The 21,435-nt window shown below is 36.5% G+C and overlaps 1 protein-coding gene across 4 annotated transcripts in view; it reads right to left on the bottom strand.

The window, feature by feature from the left end:
• Golga4 (golgin A4) overlaps positions 1-21,435 on the bottom strand; it is a 121,929-nt gene that overhangs the window by 53,859 nt on the left and 46,635 nt on the right. For all 4 annotated transcript variants that reach the window (XM_005383706.2, XM_005383707.2, XM_005383709.2 and 1 more), the window contains 8 exons: positions 17,062-17,376; positions 14,380-14,427; positions 11,551-11,607; positions 7,945-8,043; positions 7,430-7,589; positions 5,424-5,611; positions 5,013-5,096; positions 3,147-3,294 (listed from right to left, as the gene is read on the bottom strand). In XM_005383706.2, coding sequence (XP_005383763.1) covers positions 3,147-3,294; positions 5,013-5,096; positions 5,424-5,611; positions 7,430-7,589; positions 7,945-8,043; positions 11,551-11,607; positions 14,380-14,427; positions 17,062-17,376 — 1,099 coding nt within the window. The remainder of the gene's footprint in view (positions 1-3,146; positions 3,295-5,012; positions 5,097-5,423; positions 5,612-7,429; positions 7,590-7,944; positions 8,044-11,550; positions 11,608-14,379; positions 14,428-17,061; positions 17,377-21,435) is intronic.

The raw sequence follows: 21,435 nt of genomic DNA, 5'->3' as shown, positions 1-21,435 counted from the left end.
ATTTTAATTCACACTTTCACTATAATTTTTTTGCCTGAGAAACATGGAATTTTCTTTTTAAAGCTTTTCTAAGTACCCATGACGAGTGAGGGTAGAAAGCCCTTACCCCAGTCCTGTTCATACAAGGCTTGGGAAAGGCACCATGATTCACTTATTGGCATGTGTGGATGCACAAAAATAAGATGTTTTGTGAGACTTAAAACTCCAGGAAAACTATTACATATATTATCAGAAACTTACAAAGCATTTAAATACACATGTGATTTTGGTTTGTCATATAAAATGCATAAATCTTACACATTATTTAAACACAAACTATTTTAAAGATCCTTCAAATATCAAGTATGTTCTACTGGGTGTCTTTGGTGTATCAGGATTATACTATAAAAAGAAATAAAAAGCTTATTTCCTGCACAAACACAACATGACAATTAAAAAAGCAAAGAATGTTATGAGTTAATCTAAATTTTTAAATGCAGCCAATCATATAAAACACATAACTTCAGCAAAGACAAAATATGTGAAAGAAAACAGTGCTTATGAAAGTTAGTGTACTCTGGTTGAAAACAGATTTTTTTTTTTTTTTTTTTTTTTTTTGGTACTGGGGATTGAACTCAGGACCTTGTCCTTGGCAGGCAGGTGCTTGTGCCGCTAAGCTATAACCCCGGCAGTTAGTGTACTCTGGAAACTTTCTTAATCCAAGCAGAATATTTTATTCATTCTGCATAACTGCAGGCAAGAACATTATTTTTTTGGTACCAGGAATCGAACTCAGGACTTTGTGCTTGCCAGACAGATGCCTGTGCCATTAAGCTACATCCCCAACCTAAAAGCATTTTTAATGGAGAAGGGCTTAACACTGCACTACAGGTTCTTTTTTTTGTAATGGCTACATCTAACAAAGGAAACCAAAAGCAGAAAACTAAAAGTCTCTATAAGGGTAAGAATTTATCCTGAGCTGAACATGAGGACACATGCCTATAATCTTAGTCTTCTGAGAGGCTAAGGAAAAAGAATTCAAAGTTTGAGCCCAGCCTGTGTAACTTAGTGAGACCCTGTTTCTGAAGGGACACTTTCTTAGGTTTAAGAATACTTTTATAAGGTCCCTAACTACTTTATCCATAAAAAAGCCACAATGAGATGGAGAAAATTTTATCAACATAGATGGAATCAACCAACTATTTCTCATCCAGACCTATTTCCCTCCTTAATACCTTACAATCCGGTTTCTAAAATCATTTCTCAAAACTGTGTCCTCGAGTCCTCACCCCGCCTCTTATAACACCTCTTATGCCCCCTTCCCAAATAAATATTCAGACTTCCTCTGACTTCTTGTGATAATTTCTTTTTTCTCTTTTATTTGTGTCTACCAAAGCCAACACCCCTGTGGTAAAAACAGACTCTGGAACCCCAATGCCTAGATTAAAATCCTGACTACATACTTAACACTTTGCACATGAATTTAGGCAAATTATATAATTTCTATGTTCTTAGATCCTATTTGTAAAATAAGAACACTAGTATTATTTCATAGAATTATAAGGATTAAATACAAGTAATGCACTGATAACAAAGACTTGCTAAAATAACTAAGTGCTGGCCAATAGTGGCTACAGTGGCAGCAGCAAGAGTCAAGTATAGTGGCTACTACTGTCATTCCTGTGAGTGCTACTGTAAGGGTAAGAATTAAAAGCACAGAAATCAGCTTTTTCTATAGATTTACAGAAATCAAACCCAGCTTAGGAACAGCTGAAGGATGTTTCAGTTTCTTAATTTTAAATGCCTACAAGTCAATTCCATTTGAAAAGCTCCGATTATCTCAAAGTAGGTAAACATCATCTGATTCAAATCTTTAACTTCCCCATTTAGATTCCCTATTCTAACTCCACTCTATTCATCAGTCTTGTGAGATTCAAACTTTGGGTCATCACAGATTTCTATATTTCTCCTTTAGGTTGATCAAATGCTAAATTCTACAGCTTCTACATTTCCTCTCCTTCTCAGAACCACCATCCTAATCAAAGCAGCCAAAATTCTAAGCCCCTCAAACTTGGATTTCTGCCTTTGCTTTCAAGTTTGACTTCCCACTTCATTTTTTTCTACATAAAGTAGCTTCTATCACATTATGTTTTCCTATTACAGGTTTCCTGCTGCCTTGTATATGGAAATCCAAATGCAGCTACTCACATTCTAAGATTCCAACAGTCACTTCTTTCAAACCCAACTTCATTTCCCATTTTAGCAAAAATGATTCCCAACTGATTCACATACCCTCTATGATCACTGTGCCTGTTTGTTTTATAGCTAAAACGTGTCCTGTCCCTAATCCTGTGTTTAAGACCACCCTACTCATTATTTGAGGCCCAACTCAAAACTCATAGGCTTCCTGATCTGAACACACTGTTCACTCTGCTCTTTCCTCTTTCTAACATGTCTCCTTTTCTAGCATTACTCAACACTGCATTTGCTGAATACTACACCACTACACTACACTACACTACTACACTATGCTGGTCTTAGCATTTATTGTGTCAAATGTAATGCCATGACATATTACATATGACAACAAATTATTCATTATTCTCTTTTGAAGTGTACTATACACTTTCTGCTTACCCTTGAGCAACTAGAACATAGCTGTTATTTAAAAAGCACAATACCATACTTATTTAAATTTCTAAATTTTAACCTTGAGTTTTGATACTCTAAGGCCACAGTCAGTAATTATTGTCCGTAACAGTCCAGCTGTTAGTATTTTATTTTATTTTATAGACAACTTGCAGGCTCTGTTACTTTTTTGAACCATTTAAAAACATAAAAGTCACTTTCTGCCTAAGGGCTGTACATACACTATAGGCAAGATGTAACCCACTGACCATAGTTTGCTTACCCCTACCTTCTCTAATGAGCAGTTTGCTGTCTTATAAAAGTACCTACAGATAGGCACTTTTGGGGATCAGTTTTTTTTTTTTTTGTACTGGGACTAGAACTCAGGACCTTGTGCTTGCCAGGCAGGCGCTTATGCCACTGAGCTATACCCTCAGCCCCTACAGTCAAGCATTTTTATCAATATTTAATTTTTAGAAAATTGGTAAAGCACTTTAAAAGATTTTTGACCTCAAAACAAGTAACTCCTGAGTTCTTACCAGCTCTTTCAGACTTTTCTTTCTGTTCCCGTAATTCTTCTCCCTGGGTGGTCACCTGTTTGATGCGACTGCGAAGTTGAGCAATTTCTTCTTCTTTCAGTTCCAATGTTTCATGCATCTGACGTTTCGTCTCTGCTATTACCATTCCCTGAACAGAAGTGCAGACTCTAAAGCATTTGTATAACAAAACTGCATCATCAATAACAGCCTAAACTTAATTCTAAAGGCATAAAAAATATTTCTACCTCAGTACATTATAAGAATTATTTCAGTGTTTCATGAACTATAATCTACGTTTTGCTCTATGCCTTAGTTATCCAGCACGCTACCAGGATATTTTCAATGTAAAATTACTTTAATAATAATTTTAATCTTTTAAGCATTAAAAGACATTTTTGTGGAAATATTTACAGATTTTCTACAATTGTGCTGTAATTTTCCACATCTTAATAATCAGTTTACAATGAACAAAATATTACCTTCTGAACTTGGCTCAGAATCATAACGAGCTACAATTACTGAGCCAGCCTATAACATGCAGGTAATCCCAGAGACTGCTCAAAGGGTACGTTTCCTGCTGCCATGTGGATAGAGCACGACTGCAGGATGAATCTACCTGGTTTTTCTCTTTCATCCTGTGACTATCTGTAGTCCCACTACTACTAATTACTGTCAATATGGCACCCCATTCCTCCAATTTGCTAGATGCTCTGTTCCCCATCTGTGGATAATCTACACTAGAATGAAGGTCACTAAGGGAAAAGAGATAACCAAATTATTATATAATAAATCAATAATTTGGGATTAACAAAAAAATGTAGTCAAATTGTTTCTTGAAAATGTGTTCAGATTTTGTGACAGCTATTTATGATCTTAAAAGATTATTACTTTACCTACAGGGTTTGTGGAGCCCTGCTTTACTGATAGACTCTTCCAGGTGGCTAATAATTATAGACAAATCACAACCAGGTAAAGGAAACAATGTTAATAAAAAGTTTCAAAACAAAATCATGGGCCTTCAGTTTCTCCAAAAACCAAATCACAATAGAAAAAGCGAGTAAAGACACTTGATTAAAAGAAGCCTTAAGAGTCAGATCCACCCACTGCAATGAAAATGTGGAGAAATCTGAAACTAGATATCAAATTCTACAAAGAAATTATTATTAAGCTGTTAGATGTAAATAATGTGGTTATATTTTTATATAAAAAGTGTGCTTTGTTTTAAAGATATATAAAATATCATAGCTATAAGCCAGCATATTAAAGGAAATGGCAGGTGGTGTGGAATAAACTAGGAGCTGCTATTAAAAAGGACCTAAAAACTTGGGTTTAAAAGACAGGTCAGTACTGTCGCTCCAACTCCAAACTGCCAAGGATAAGATATCCTCTTCTCAATCCTCCAGTCTCCTTATACACTCTAAAATCCATACGTAGAAATTTTTGCTTATGTTAATATACACACTATGACTTCTTTATTTTCCAGGCAACTTATCTGAGAGATTAATCTGCTCCCCATAATATCTAAAAGAATATACCCAAATCATTCACATTAAAATGCTTTCACTATAAATAATTCCAATTTTCTCTGAAAAGTAGGTATGTACTATAAACATAGATTTCCTTGGCAAAGGTTACTCAAATCTATAGATTAAAATGCTCACTGGAATCAAGAAATTATGGATAGAGAATCAGCTTCCTATGATATAAAACTAATGCTAGTACTTAAATTCAGAAATTAAAGACTTTTCCTAGAAAAAGCTGCAGTAATTTGGGAAAAACAGGACTATGAATGCTTCCAACTGCTTTCAAAAGTGAATTATGGGGCCTCCCCCAACAAATTTTAGTATCATAAGTTTGTTGTTTTACCTTATCTTGTTCAAGCTGTTCAATTAAGTTCTTTGCATCACGCAACTGAGTGATGAGTTTAGTCTTCTCAGCCATATGAAGCTCCTAAAAAATTTTAAAAATTCATTTACATCTCTAATAAAGATTCTCCTCATTTGAAAACTCAAAAATCTAACTTAGATACATCTTACAGTCTAGTGGGAGAAAAGTATATAGGAAGTCTGGTGGGAGAAAATACTAGACTAGGAAGACTCAAAAATAAAGTAAATGCTAAGAAGTCCAGAGCACTTTATGCCCAAACCAGGACATTTTCTCCGTCTTATCTATGGAGAATAAAAGAAGGCTTTTCTCAGAGGTGTTACAGGCTATGGTGGAGTCTATGGATCCAGCTTTATAGCATTAACCAGAACAAAACTCATTTGCTTTTTTTACCTTCATCTTTTCTAATTCTTGAAGTCTTTCATCAAGTTGTTCTTGTAACGCTTCTTTTTCACTGGTTAATAGCGTACATTGTTCCTTACGTGACTGAATTGTTTCTTTGCAACGCTGAAGTAGATTTTCTTGACGCTTAATTCTTTGCTGAAGTGTTTCTAGTGTTTTAGCAGAAGCTCTACCTCCCACTACCAATAAAGCAGCATAAGCATATCAGTCAGTAAAATATATAATTCAAGGAAGAATTAGTCTATTAGTAGGCAGAAGTTGTTTTTTGGGTTTTTTTTAATGCTAGGAATTGAACTTAGGCCTTTGCCCATGCTAAGCCTACCCTCTCCCACTGACCTACACTCCCAGCCTCAGGAGTGTAGAAGTGTGTGTGTGTGTGTATGTGTGTGTGTGTGTGTGTGTGTGTGTGTGTTTATTTTGCAGGGGTGGTACTAGGAATTGCATCTGGGGCCTTCACACTGAGATCCATGCTCAGCCCACTTTTCACTTTTTATTTTGTTGCAAGGTCTTGCTAAATTGCCCAGGCAGGACTTGGGCAACCCTCCTGCCCTAGCCCCCCAAAAGTGCGGGGATTACAGGATGTGTCACCGTGCCTGGCTATAGGAGTGTCTCATTATACAAATACCTGGTTATACTCTGAGTCAGACCAAGAAGAGAGGCAACAAGTCTGGTAGCTAATAATGTAATGTTCTTCCAAACCTCTATTCTTAGTTAATACTTATTTGATATTTTGTTGAAAATCCTTAGTAGTACATTCACCTCTTTGGTGGTTCAACCCAATCCTGTAATAGCACAGTAATTAACTAACATTAATTGAATTTACTCTTGAAGATAGTTTGATAGTTACTTTTTATTATTAAAATTATCCTCTTCAGGCCGGGGCTATAGCTCAGCGGCACAAGCACCCGCTTAGCAAGCATAAGGTCGTGAGTTCAAGTCCCAGTACCAAAAAAAAAAAAAAAAAAAAACAACTCCTCTTTGCCAGGTATAGCGGTTGGTGCATGGCTTTAGTCCCAGCACTTGGGAGGCTGAAGCAAGATAATTACCTCGAGTTTGAGGCCAGCCTGGAGTAGTGAGGTCAAGGCCAGCCCAAACAATATAGCAAGACCCTGTCTCAAAAAAAATTAAAAAATATATTCTTTGTCTTAGCCCTGATCCAGAAAGGATTCATAAAGTGTTCTTCCCAACCACATTCTAATCTCTTCCTAAGAAGAGTTCTGATAAGTATAGCTTTCTGCATTTCCCTACAGTTGAGTGAAATTTTCACATTCCCAGGCAGTACAGGACCCCTTACAGGCTGCTCAGATAGCTTGTTGCTCGGTAATTTACTCTACCTTTGACTGGACCAAAAGTTTATTATAAGTCTTTTTGAGAGAAAGGTCTAGGAAATAAAAAGTGGGAACTTTCCTGAATATGTGCCTCAACTACAAAAAATAATGAGGGCAATAACTGAATTCCCAGATAAAATTTGGCTATTTATTCTTTTCCAGCTAAAAAAAAACTAAGATAGCTGAATAATTACAATTAGCATGGTCAGGAGTCTTGGCACACACCTTAATCCCAGCACTTGGGAGGCTAAGGCAGGAAGACTGCTGCAAGTTCAGGCCAGCCTGGGCTACAAAGTGAGTTCAAGGCTAGCCTGAACTGCACAGTGAAACCCTGTCTCAAAAGGACCAAAAAAGGAAAGCAAATTACTATTAGCATATTTATTAATATTGAGCAAAATCTCACCTGTTCGTATCAAATCTGCTGCTACCAAAAACAGTGGAAGAATGATTTCGATTTTAATAAAAATGTGGTGCTACATACAGTTACTTATTTTCTCCTGAAAGTAAGACAAGAAAGAACCAAAAACAAAACAAAACAACCTTTGCATCTTTGTGCAATGTTAGATCAAAGGCAGATTATTCCTGTTAGTCCATTTCTATCAGATCACATCTCAGAATCTCTTTTTTCTTCTAGTTTTTGAGTTAAACTTCTGACAAAATGAAGCTTACCTCCTGGCTCGACCCCACCCTCTGTGTTCTCTGGCTCTAGGACACCCTCTATGTTCTCTTCTTTAGCGAAGGCTTCAGCTTGTGGTTCAACCTGAGGAAGTGACTTTGGTACATCAGCATTCATTGGACCATTTCGTAATCGTTGTTTCAGGAGAGAAACCTAGAGAAGAGTACTTCATTTAGGGAAAGAAAAAAAACTACGGCAGAAATGCTTTCTTTAAAACATTAGGGGGATAGAGTAAACGATATTGCTTTTACTCTAGTGAGAGGAAAATCAAAATAAAAAGCTTATTCCCAGTGCAAATGGTTTTTATATGTGCTATAATCAGTGATACAGTAAAAAGATATAGTAAACAAAAAGGTATCCTTAAAATTGAGGAAAGGGGCTTTTTAAAAATTATACCTCCCCTACTTTACACACATACACAAATGTATATTAAAAATTCTGTACGCTTAGCCCATCAAAACTCCTTTATTTATCTTAATACAAAAATTCCATACTTTTACTCTTTTACCTGAGTTTGGAGAACACTGATATACTGGTCTTTCTCCTCTAAAGATGCATCAAACTCCTCTTGAAGATGTTTTTTTGCTTGTTGGTCCATCTGAAGCTCCTAAAACAAAAGATTTTATAAGTGATTTTCAACATAAGACAACAAATACAAACTAAAGTTTTTAATGTTTAAAAACATGATTAATACAAATTAGTGTATCTTTTACAAGGTATCAACAATAGGGAATAATCAGCATTCAAGATATTAACACCAACAAATAAGTCTTTTTCCTTAATGAATATGAAGACCCAAGAAGAAAATGTACATTTTCTGGAGCTATAATGATTGCTAAATTGATAATCATAATGCAGAAAGAAAAAAAGAAGATAAAACTTTGAGACACCATAATGCTTTATATTATCTTACAGTAACTTGATCTAAAACTAAATCATAATGGCCCATGTAGAAAGCCAATGGTTTTCTTCCTCCCAATACATGAAGAATCCATTAGTCAAAATCACATGCTTTCTCATCAGAAAAAGGATGAAAACAAGGAACAAGAAAATTCCTACTTCCTGAAATTACTTAAAATGCTACTTTCTTTAGTCATTAATGGATAGTTCTAAAATTCAATAATCTTTATCTCTCTCAATCCCAACCCATTACCTGAAGGTAATAATGAAGGTACCTGCACTTCATGGCTTTGGGGTTTCTGGCTATATGCCTCTTTATCCTTCTGACTTCTATGTGTCCCTCTAGGCTCAGTCTTGGTTTTATATCTTCTGTGTTTTTCCCTTACACTTACTCCCTTAAAAGCTAGACATCCAGAACACACGATATTGACCACCCAAAAATTAGAATTAATTGCACTGGGATTTCTACCTCACTAACTCCCTAAACTCAAAATATTTAAAATATCTTTATTGATCCTACATGTGATCAAATTATTTTATTACTTTTTCTACAATATTTTTTCCACAATTGAAACCACGATCCAAATCTAATTTTTGACAGTGAATTTCCATTGACAGTGTTCTAGAGCTATTTCTTACCTCAAGTCTTCCTCTGAAACCATTTCTCACAGATTTGCTAGAATAATTCTGCTTAAAAAATATGTTCAAGGACTTATAATCAATTCCCTTTTCTTGAACTGTTTCAAATTTATTAATTTTCAAAACAGAGAAGCACTATCTGGCACTAAGTGTTGCCTATTCTCCCACACACCTATACTCTTCTAGAATTCCTAAAGCCATCAGTGTGAAATATCACATGGGTCCTAACCATATATTCAGATGTCCACTTCTCATTCAGCCATATTTTCGTGAGCATACGTCCCTCAGTGAAACATCCTCAAAACCTAATGCCCACCCTCTAATATATACTCTCTGAATTTTAAGCATGTCTGCTCTCCAGTACGATGTATATCTATCATCAGCTGTATGAAACATGGACATTTAATTTCTTACCAAATTAGAATATATCTATTGTTTACACTCTTTGTTCTCCAAAGGGAAGATAATGAGCAAAAATATATAGTAAACAAAAAGATGCTAGCTCAACAGAAAAAAATTTCTGATGAAAAAGTGCCACATTATTGGCCCCTTTAGCAAAAAGCGAAGGTGCTTCATTCAGTGAAGTTTTCACAAGGTAAAAATCACATTCTAGTAATACAAAGGGGGAAAAAAGAGGATGACCCACCTGTTACACCCTCACTTCCCAAAACCTTCTCACTGCACACTTTCAGTCGCATGCAATGCTTCTCTGAATACTAGCTGTCTTCCAAGTCAAGCTAGAAATGTGAGACTGTAGGAAGACTGCGAGTAAAGAGTTTGTTCTTTCTCTATTACTTTAAAAGTTAGTATTAATTCTTCTAAAGTACTAATCAAAAACAAGTTGTACAATTTTTCATTAAGGAAAGATGAAAGTATTTGTACAATAGAGGTCAATGCTTAGTCTTGTTGACATAACAAAAATAAATTACTCTGCTCTTCAAAGTTAGAATGTTTTTAAAGGATTACTGGGGAATTGGGGTAAATTATATATAATCTCTCTTTTGTATCATCATAAAAACAGCAGGAAATGGGCTATATAATAAACTAGAAATAGTATTAAACTGTAATAAACTAAAGACACTACAAGTCAAATATAAGAATAAAACATAATGTCATACAAGAAATTCCTATACAACTAAAAGTGATCGTTAATTCAGGCAACAATAACAAAAGATATTCTGTGGAACAAAGTAGTTGGTCTTCATGACATTTCAACCATTCAATAGATGTGGTTTTTTGTTTTGTTGTGTTTTTTGGTACCGGAAATCGAACTCAGGACCTTACGCTTGCCAGGCAGGCGCTTGTGCCGCTGAGCTATATCCCCGGCCCAAAAGGAAAGTTCTCACACATTTTTTTTTCTTTTTTTGGTCTTTTTTGAGACAGGGTCTCCCTATGCAGTTCAGACTGGCCTTGAGCTCACTTTGTAGCCCAGGCTGGTCTTGAACTCACAACAATCCTCCTGCCTCAGCCTCCCGAGTGCTAGGATTACAGGCGTGCACCACCACGCCTGGCTACTCAACCACTCAAAACTACCATGTTTTGGGGCTGGGGATTTAGCTCAACGGCACAGTGCCTGCCTGGCAAGTGCAAGGTAGTGAGTTCGATTCCCGGTACTGGAAAAAAAAAAAAAAAAAAAAAAACTACCATGTTTTTCTTCTCCTTTGCCTCCTCTCACAAATATACTAGCATTTCTCAATTGCTATTTGTAGAATTTTTAATTAACCCAATCCTTTTAAAACTATCTGTACTTATATATCTTTGATTCATAAATTCCATAAATTATACAATTATAATACATAGAATTCTAAATTTATTTTGATTTCCTGTAATGTCACCTGTTTCAAACTTCCCCCAAACCCTGTTTGGAGACTAAAGGAACAAAAAGTAGCAAACCAAGACCACTGAAGAACATTCACAACAAAACTAAGTAACAAGATATTCTCCATAAATACCAAAATACAAATAGGTGGAAAGAAAGTACTAATACCAATAAATATGCTATTGGGATCTGTACTGAATAAAGTAGAGGAAACCAATAAAGTATCAGATGGGCTTGAGAACACAAGAACTAGAAAAAGGCAGCAAGTACTGACTGCAAAGTACAGCAGGCAAATCTGAGACAGTACATGAGACCAGGAGTGGTCTTGCCCACAAGGATACCAAGTGGGTACGTGTTAGCAGCGGGAAGACAAGAGCTCAATCCAACCTCTATTAAGAATTACCCCCTAAAAGTACAATGAATATAAAATTTATATTTTACCAAAAAGATTACTGGTTAGGAAAAGCAAAATGAAGCCTGAAATACAGTAGGGACATTTTAGCCCTGGAAGTTGCTACTGACTATTCACACAGATAAGCCATGGTCTGTTGTTAAGACATCTTTCATGAATTCCACCAATATTTATTTTAAAAGAACCACATAAAAGCTCTATGAATGATCTGTGGCCTTGCAGAGTGGACTGGTCAGTTACTCCCATAATTATGTGCATATACAATTAGCGTATTATGCATAATGATTCTGACAAATACAGAAAAAAAAATTATTATTTTCAAAGTATTAATCACTAAAACTTACCTCTCTTAATTCTCCAATTCTACGAAGTGCTTTATCCTGACTCTGACTTAATATACCCTTTAAAAAAAAAAGCTGATTAAAAATCTGCATAGCATAGTAACGCAAAACAAAATTAAAAAATAATTATTTAATAATACTATAACTGATTATCCAAATAACCTGAAGATGGAGGAGAGGCCTGACTATGTTAAGGATGTGACCATGTTGAGATTCTGTTGAAAGTTAATTCATGATGCTGCAAAACCCCTCTACATTCTGTCTATGAGTGTGGTCACGAAACTAACTATACATTTATTAAAACACACAGACATCTTTGGCTTGGTGGTACACACACATAATCCCAGACACTTGGGAGAACTGCAAGTTCAAGGCCAGCCTGAGCAACTTATGAGACCCTGTCCCCAAAAATAAAAATGCTGGGGATATAGCTCAATGGTGGAGTGCCTGCCTCCCATATGTGAGGCCCTGGGGTGAACTGCCACTACCTCAGGAAAAAAAAAAGGCAGTAGCCGGGGTTACAGCTGTTTCTGATCAGGAGAATCTGACCTGGGTTGTTTTTAGAGGGTTATGTAAGTGACTAAATCAAAACAAAAGTCTTTTTTTTCCCCTTTAAAGCCATGAACACAGGTTTTGTTTGGTTTCAAACATAAATTTTTAAATGTATAAAGATGCAATGCTGAGAAAAGTGAGAAACGGTAGACCAGCACTTAGAAGCACGTGCTCTGTAGGCTAACTACAAGGTAGTGGAGCCCCCTCCTCCCACCTGCCTCTTACACGCTGAAACAATGAACAAGTCTCTCCCTCAGTTTCTTCACAAAAGAGGAGAAAAACTAAATACATAATACCTAGTACACAGTAAGAGCTCAATAAATGTTAATTCGTATGAATGGCACTAGTAATAATTATGGCACTAGTAATAATTTCAGCAGTACTTACAATTTTAATTTCATTGGATCTATTGAAAGGGTATTTAAGAAACAGGTGTTTAGATAGGCACACATGGGCATGTACACACAGGAATGAGTGCAAGTCACTGAATTTTATCTCTAATATCTTTTATATTTGGGACAATGAAATGACAATTCTTTACTGTCACTTCGTGTTAGAATTATGTACATCTGGAATTTTTAAATCCATACTTCATAGATACACAAGCAAGGAACCCACAGAACTTAGGAACAGGTGACCTTTTGAGAATGAATTTATGGAATATTAAGATAGTGGGATAAGTCAGAACTACTCTCCACTTCAAAGGATCTCATTTCAGGAAAATATTACCAAATTTAAAACTCAATGTGTAATAATCTAACTTTCATATTTATTATGAACAATTAGAACACCAAACCTGCAAAAATAATTGATATTACCATTCAGAACTGATTATATTCCAGGTCAAAGCCAGGAAATTTAATGTTTAATGTTACACCTAACATGCCAGGATTAATATTTATGGGAAGTTATTTAAAAAACAAGGCAAGGGGTATGTAGCTCAGCAGCACAGCACCTGCCTTGCAAGTGCAAGGTTGTGAGTTCAATTCCCAGTACCAAATAAATAAATAAACAAACAAACAAACAAACAAGCTGAGTGTGGTGGCACATGCCTGTAAACTTGGCACTTGGGAGGCTGATACAGGAAGATCACCACAAAGTTAAGAGGCTAGCCTGGGATACACAGTGAGTTCAAGGCCAGCCTGAACTATATAGCAAGTCCCTATCTAAAAAAAAAAAAAAAAAAAAGAAAGAAAGAAAATAAGAAAAAAAATTACTTGGGAAAATCAATTCTACAAAAATTCACTTTACAAATAAATAACTTTTTAGTTGCATAATTAGCTTATGTAAATAGAACAAAATGCAGCACTGTTTAAAATAACACCTACAAATAAGACTATATTTAACACATGCACACACACCCATACACACACACACACACACAAAACCACAGGAAGCAAATTGATGGCACCATTTGAACTAGAGTGGACATTTCCCCTGTCCCTGATGTGTGAATAATCACCTGAGGTATCCAAAGGAAAACTTCTGGCCCTAAACAAGATACAGTTGGGTCAAGATGGGTCTCTAAAAAGAGTTTAAATAGCTTTAATTTCCATATACTTGGGGCTGGGGATTTAGCTCAGCGGCAAAAGCGCCTGCCTGGCAAGCGCAAGGTCGTGAGTTTGGTTCCCGGTACCAGAAAAAAAAAAAAAAAAAAAAAAAAAAAAAAAAAAAATTTCCATATACTTAACCAAGAGCTTTTTAAGTAGAAGCCTTGGAAAACTGCTATCCTAAAAGAAAAGATGCTTTGCATATGGATCGTGATACAACGTCAAGAAACAAAGATGTCTGCAGACATCAGAGGAGTATATCCAAGAAACAAAAGAAAACTAATAGAAGGTTGGGTACCTGGGCTGGGAATATAGCTCAGTGACACAGCCCTTGTCTAGTACAGGCAAGGCCCTCAATTTGATCCCTACTACCACAAAAATAAAATTAAAGAAAGAATGTTGGTTATCTCTTTACTTCCAAACAAAGAAGAAACTTCCTGCAGACTGAAGTACTAGGAAATGTATTTCAAAGAGGCAAACGTGTTACACCCAAACCTGTTAAACACTATAGGGGTCTATAACTAAATGAAGCCTGTCCACAACGGAGATAAAAAAATCTCTAGGATATCTCGTTCACCCTTTCTTTATAAAGATCTCCAGTAATGGTAAAATGGGTTATACTGTGATTATATGGAGAATTTAAAAAGGAAGTGTTACAAATATCTTACAATTAGGTATTTTCTAATTTTACAATTATGTATAGCTCAATAACAGTCAATAAATCACTTACTTGTAGCTTTTTCTTCTCTCTTTGAAGACTCTGATAAGCTGTAACAAGCTAGAATGAAGTGTCATCAATAACATTAGTTACAGCTCAATAAATGCAACTTGTCATTCTAAATTCAAAATATTTCTTTATAAAAGTTTTAAAAAACTACAAAAATCCTTTCTAGACATTTCAACATACAACTTAATTCAATGCATATCAGTTAAAAGTAAATAACATAGAAAATATATTTCTAAAAAGTAAAATGTAATTTGACTATAGAACGCTGAATCTCCACATGACTTCATGTTAGGTACATACCTCTTTAGACTTCAGTACCTAATTCATAGGTAAGGATGGGAGCCAACTTGCCTGTTATGATTTATATCTAGTTGTTCCCTGAAAGCCTCATACACTCAATAAGTTAGGCTTTTGGGAGGAACTGGATCATGGGTGTAATACTAGATTAGTCTACTGACTGGTTTACCACAGTTCTAGGTATAGATGATCGATTTACTGGAGAGAAGACCCACCGTGGGCGTGAATGACATCAGCCAATAGGCTTGCAGACTGGATGGAATAAAATAGGAAAAGAAGGAAGTCTTGTGCTTCCTGTCTGCCATGCCATGGGTTGTTTCTCCTCTGCCATGACCCTCTGCCACGCCACCCTGCCTTGAGCCAACTGAGTATGGACTGAAACCTCTATAACCTGTGAGCTAAAATAAAACTCTCCTACTTTAGCTTGTTCCTGTCAGGTATTTTGTCTCAGCAATGAAAAAATAACTAATATACTGCCTGAAAGCATAAGGCTACTCAAACTACTTGACACAGTCACAGACTATTATCAATAACTGGGAGTTTGCTAGAAACAGAAATTCTGGAGCTCTACCCCAAACTAACTGATTGACAACTGAATTACAGTGGGTAAAGAGATAGGAATCTGTGTTTTGAAGGGCTCTCCAAGTAAGTTTTTGCTTTGGGCTACACTACACTAAATAACTGATCTCTAAGCGTTTCTTCTGGCTATCGATAGGATCTGTCACTGTAGCTCTGAAAATATCCAAGGAAAGAAGCTTACAACCAATACACAGAAACTGTAGTTCAAGTTCTAACTAGAGATTTAACCTAATACATCCCAGCACAACTTGATAAAATTATGGATTAACAATATGAAACCTAAATTCTGCCTAAGACCAGGAGCCCTCTCTTCTTATTACCAAAAGACCAAACAGGACAATGATGTTCAAAAAACAGGTGAGATGGGCAGGAAAAGTAACTCAAGAACTACACTTTATTCATAACACCAGTTCATCCCAGTTAATTACAGTGGCAAGGAGAAGTAGAGACAAAGCCTGTGGGCTCTTCTTTCCCTAACAAGCTGCTTGACTTTGAGACAGCACAGAATAATAGAAACAAACAGATTTAGAATCGAATCCAGCCTCTGCCAACTGCTATGGAACCTTGAGCAAGTTACTTAACTTTATGAATATCTAATCTCATTTCTACAAATAGAGCTAATTAACATCTACCTCATAAGGATGGTACAAAATTAAACTACTTAATACAAACTTCATAGTGTCTCACATACTTAAATTTACTCTGCTGCCCAAGCTTCATATGGGTAAGTTAGTGAAAACAGCATAATTGTAAATAAAAAAATTCAAGACCATTAATAACTTTGGTAGGAAAAAAGTTTTAAAATTTTTACAGGAAAAGACTATCTGATTCCACAAGCTCATCAGCAGATATATGGCTTTAATTCCCTGTTTGCATCTCTGCGTGCCAGGCTTCAGACATTAGGCTTACAGTTCCTTTCTACTTTGTCAGCGTCTTATACCTTTAAAAAAATACTCTGTGTATTTCCTTAAGGTTTTTGTTTTGGTTTGGTTTTAACTGTCAGGGTAAAACTGCCCATATTATAGCCATAATTTGAAATAGAAGTTTTGGCTATCATTATATACTACACCTAAACTTTAGTATGTACTGCTTCAAATTAACTGTGATACTGATTTACAAACTATAAGATGATAAGCACTCCACATTAAGTTAAACAAGATGTCATGGAAATCTATTCCACAAAAGGCTTTTAGGAGGAAAAATTGCTTTGACTGTACAGAACAAAAAGGGTATCAAGAGAAAGCAACCAATAAAATTAAGCCTAAAATGAAAGTATTATGTTCCAGAAGGACTGAAGAAATAAATGGAACAGTACTACTTCCTCCCTAACACTGAACAGAATGTGTCATCCTCAAAGGGTTTAGCACATAAAAGACTCATTTTAGGCTACAGTTTAAATGTAGATACAAAACTACCTAAAATACAACCTAAGTCAGTGTTGAGGGGACATGACTGGCAGAAGAGGTCATTTGGGAGACAGTATTTAGAGGTGAATAAGGAAGGGGATGTGCACAGGAAAAAGGGTCACCTCTAAGCTGGGTGTCCAAGGACCTTAAGGAAAGGGCTAGGAATGATGGGACATAGAATGCAAGCACCAGAAGGTTACAGGCAACAATCTTCAACATTTCACCAAGAGTCTTGCAAAGAGCCTCAGTACCACTGAAGCTCTAAATACAGCCTACCTACCAGCAGTAACAGGGTGTCTAGGGAATCAATAGTTTATCCAAGCACAGCAGTTAAGATGAACAACAGCAGGAATGATAGAACAGGGAAAGAAAATTTAGTGCAGGCAAAATAGCCATCTCCTACCTCAGAATATTTTCCTCTGTAGGTACTTAAGCTTCTTTCCATTCTTCGCAGCCGCTGAATCAACTGTTCCTTGTTGAGACTGTCTGAATTTCCTAGTGAATCTTCCGCCTCACTCTCCATATCAGAGGGTGGATCAAAGGTGGCAGCAGAATAGTCCAGGTCAAGTCGATTCAGGGACTCTCTGGAAGACGTTCGTACCAAAGACTCTTTTGAAGAAGATCGGAATAGGGATTCCTTTATTGGACTTCGAAACAAAGACTCCACAGAAGGTACCCGGAGCTGGAGCTTCTGTGCAAAACTCTGTGTGTCACCTGACTGCAACCAAAACCCAACAGAATATGTGGGTTAAAGCACACACATTTTAAACTTCCATTATTCCCTCTTACCAGCAATAATCTGCTAACAGCTCTAAAAAGTTCAATTGATATCCTCACACTTTACATAAAACAGATTTTCCCCGCAAAACACGACAACTAGTTATTTCTGAAGAAGCCTAGCACCTGCAGTCAGAGGAGTAGGATGTAGGTCTTGGGTCTGTCACCTGGCAGTGCACTAACCTCCACTAAGTTACTTTCCTTCAGTTTGCACATCTATAATGGAGAAGAAAGCCACTCTTCCCTTGCTGACCCCACAAGTATGTTATGAGGATTCGTCCCTTAACTCCAAGATCCATGAAGTCTGCACCACCACTATTTGCCCAGTGCCCACTGGCTACATGCTATGAAATGTGTGACTGAATCTAAGTGGGCTTTATCTGAAGAGTCTTTATTAAGTGGTGATTCTTTTTTTTCTGTTGTTTTTTTTTTTTTTTTGAGACAGGGTTTCACCATGTAGTTTAGACTGGCCTTGAACTCACTACGTAGCACAGACTGGCTTCAAACTCATGGCAATCCTGCTTCAACCTCCAGAGTGCTAGGATTGCAGGCATGCACCACCACACCCAGACTTCCTCAACAAAAAAAGTGAAATGAGGCCAAGGGGCGGGTAATATGCAATGAGCCAATGGGTATTTTTAAAAAGGGAATGTGAGGCAAGGTTGACTAGTGAGACACAACTCTGCCTTACTTACCATTCTGTTAACTGAGAATAAAAATTAGCATTAACAAATCATGGAGAACAGTTGACCAGTCTGAGTTAGGGACCCTCTGCACAGATTAGTAAACCTGATGTTAAAAATAGTGATAAACAAGAATTGCTCTCTAATTTAAATTAACAACAAAAAATAATACAACATAATTCAATTAATTGTTCTAAACCGGTTTACTTGGTTCAGATCACAGCAGTCAGTACTTAAAAAGTGTTTCCTAAAACTCCTTCTCATTAGTGCAACTGTGCCTCACTTGGGAAGATCTACAGATACCAAGGGGAAGAGGGTAGCTTCGTAGCAGAGTGATTGCCTAGTATACACAAAGGCCCTTGGTAAGTTTGATTAATGCCACCAAAAAAAAAAAGATGCCAGAAATGAAATGCTCAGGGAATACTAAGGTCATATGTAGTCAAAGACTACTGGAAAACGGCAATCCTCCTGCCTCAGCCTCCTGTGCTAGGATGCTAGGATGATAGGCATGCACCACCACGCACAGCTTGAGCAACTTTCTTAACCTTATTAGTCCTATTTGTTCCTCTGTAAAATGAGGATAAAAATGGTAACAGTAATACCATCCACCTTGTATGGCTGCCACAAAGAGTGAAGGAATTAACACACACAAGGTGCTTATAATGTGGCAAATGCTAAGTAAACATTAATAATTACTATAGAAAAAGGAGATTAAAAAAAAAAAGTCATCAAAGCTTAGGTGGCAGATTATTGTGGTTATAAGAGCAAACAGCACAGGTTAGGAAACCAGACTTCTTAGGCACAAGTGTTAGTTCTACCATTTACTAGCTATGTGGTTTTGGTCAAGTTACTTAACCTGTCTGTGCCTCTGTTTCTAGCTATATAAAATAGTTTTTTTTACTGGGAATCAAACTGAGGACCTTGCACTTGCCAAGCAGGCACTGTGCCGCTGAGCTATATTCCTAGCCCCTCTATCTATATAAAATGAGGATACCTATAATACTTCCGTCTTAAGATATTTATGATGAATATTAATATTTATCAAAATATTAATACTTAAAACAATGCAAAATACTTAAAAACATGACTGATTTGAGAGAAATAATCAACAAATATCATCACCTGATATCCAATCTTCCCTTCTGCCATACCCGTGTAACAATACAGTCTGATGGAAGTATCCATTTTTTCAAATACAAATTAAAGCCATAAAGAAATATCACTCTAAATCCACCAAACTATAGAAAATATACAACTCCTGCTGAAGAATAATTTGTCCATTTATATTATCTTCCTGGACTAAACACAGCTGGGCATGGTGGTGCATGCCTGTAATCCCAGCACTCGGGAGGCTGAGGCAGGAGGATCGTTGCGAGTTCAAGAACCGCCTGGGCTACAAAGTGAGCTCAAGGCCAGCCTGAACTGCATAAGGAGACCCTGTCTCAAAAAAGACAAAAACAAAAACAAAAAAAAGACTAAACACAAGCACCTTCTCTAAAACAATACATACCATTCCAAGTGTATACAAATGGAAATGTGTACATACTGGTCAATCAACAAAAGACAACTAAAACGTTCACAGCATCATTACTTAAAATAACCCCAAACTCAAGACTATCATTAATTCCACCAACAGAAGGAATTTTTTATTTTTTTTTCTTTTTCTTTTTTTTGTCTTTTTAAGACAGGGTCTCACTATGCAGTTCAGGCTGGCCTTGAGCTCACTTTGTAGCTCAGGCTGGTCTTGAATTCACAATGATCCTCCTGTCTCAGCGTCCCCAGTGCTGAGATTACAGGCATGTGCCACCACGCCCGGCTGTGAGGAATTTTTTAAAAGGCAGTCTGTTAACCAACAGAACAGTAATCCTGTTCGCCAATGGAATACTAGACAGCAATAACTATGATTTATATCATAAGCAACAATAAAGATAACCCTCATATACTATTGAGCAAAAGAAGCTAGAAATAAGAGTACCAACTTTTAATTCCATTTACATGAAATCCAAAGAACAGCAAAATTAACCTGCAATGTCATAAGCCAGTGATTACCCCTGGGGCTGGGGGGTAGGACTCAAAGGGACCACGAGCGCTCCAAGGGTGCTAATAATTTCTGTTTCTGAGGAATATTTGTAAAAATAAGTTTTCTGTATGTGTTACATTTTAACCAGGGTTTTTTTTTTTTAATTAGTTCTTTTCAGATACTTTTGGCTAAGAGTGGGGCCTTCTAAGTGTGATAATATACACTGTAGGAGAAAAGCTACAGGACACAAACTTTTGGAACAGTTACCATTTCCCTAATAGACTGTACCTTTTAACCGGGTTTATGACCTATCTTCCTTCCTAGCATGGAGATGCAACTTCTATAGGACAATTTGTGTTCGTAGGGGTAAAGGCAAGTGGCAAGGATAGAGAGGGTGAGTGGGGACACAGAAAATAAAGGGAGACAAGTCCCTTTTACATGAGTCCATCTGTAAAATGGGAATAACAGCATTTCCACAATACTATAAGACTATTATGAGGATTAAATGAGCTGAAATCATTTAAAACACTTAGAATTGTACCTTACAAGTGTTAGTAGCCCTGAGTGAGCTTTCCTATCCTGATGTCTGCTGCACACACCCTCTCACCCCAGACTTTATGCTCTTAAAACAGACTCTATTCTTTCTGCATCCTTGCCACATTGCTTCTTACAAATTAGGTACTTTATGTACATTTTATTCAGTTGAACCCTAACTGGTAATAGTCATCACTAAACCCAAAGTAAATACATTGGCCTGAGACACTACTATCATTATGATTTTCTTTCTTTTTTAGAAGAGGTCCAAAAATTGTCACTTGAGCCTCACTCTCTACATAACTTTACTATTTTTTTTTTTTCAGTATTAACCTTTGGAATTCAGTTTTTTTATTTTTTTATTTTATGGAAAGAAGGTAAAACAAAATTTCATAACAAGATTTTAGAAGAATAACAATAGTTAATACACTGCTATTATCTTTGAAGTAGCTACTCAGAGTACAAGATATGAGCATAAAAAATTCTCCAATCAGTATTAGCACAAATCTTCCTGTTGTATGAACTAAGAGACACTAATACTATAGCTAAACTTGTATTTTTCTCTTTTCCCTTCCTTCTTCCCCTTTCCCCTCTCCTAGTTCCTTTTTCCTTTTGAACAATTTCTTCCCATTTTACAATATCTATGGTACACTGTAAAACTTATTTACTGGGGCTGGGGATTTAGCTCAGCGGCAAAAGCGCCTGCCTGGCAAGCGCAAGGTCGTGAGTTCGGTTCCCGGTACCGGAGAAAAACCAAAAAAAA

This window comes from Chinchilla lanigera, unplaced genomic scaffold (genome assembly GCF_000276665.1).
Source record: "Chinchilla lanigera isolate Chin_1 unplaced genomic scaffold, ChiLan1.0 scaffold00020, whole genome shotgun sequence".
NCBI lineage: Eukaryota > Metazoa > Chordata > Mammalia > Rodentia > Chinchillidae > Chinchilla > Chinchilla lanigera.
This window is presented reverse-complemented; position numbering and strand designations above follow the sequence as displayed.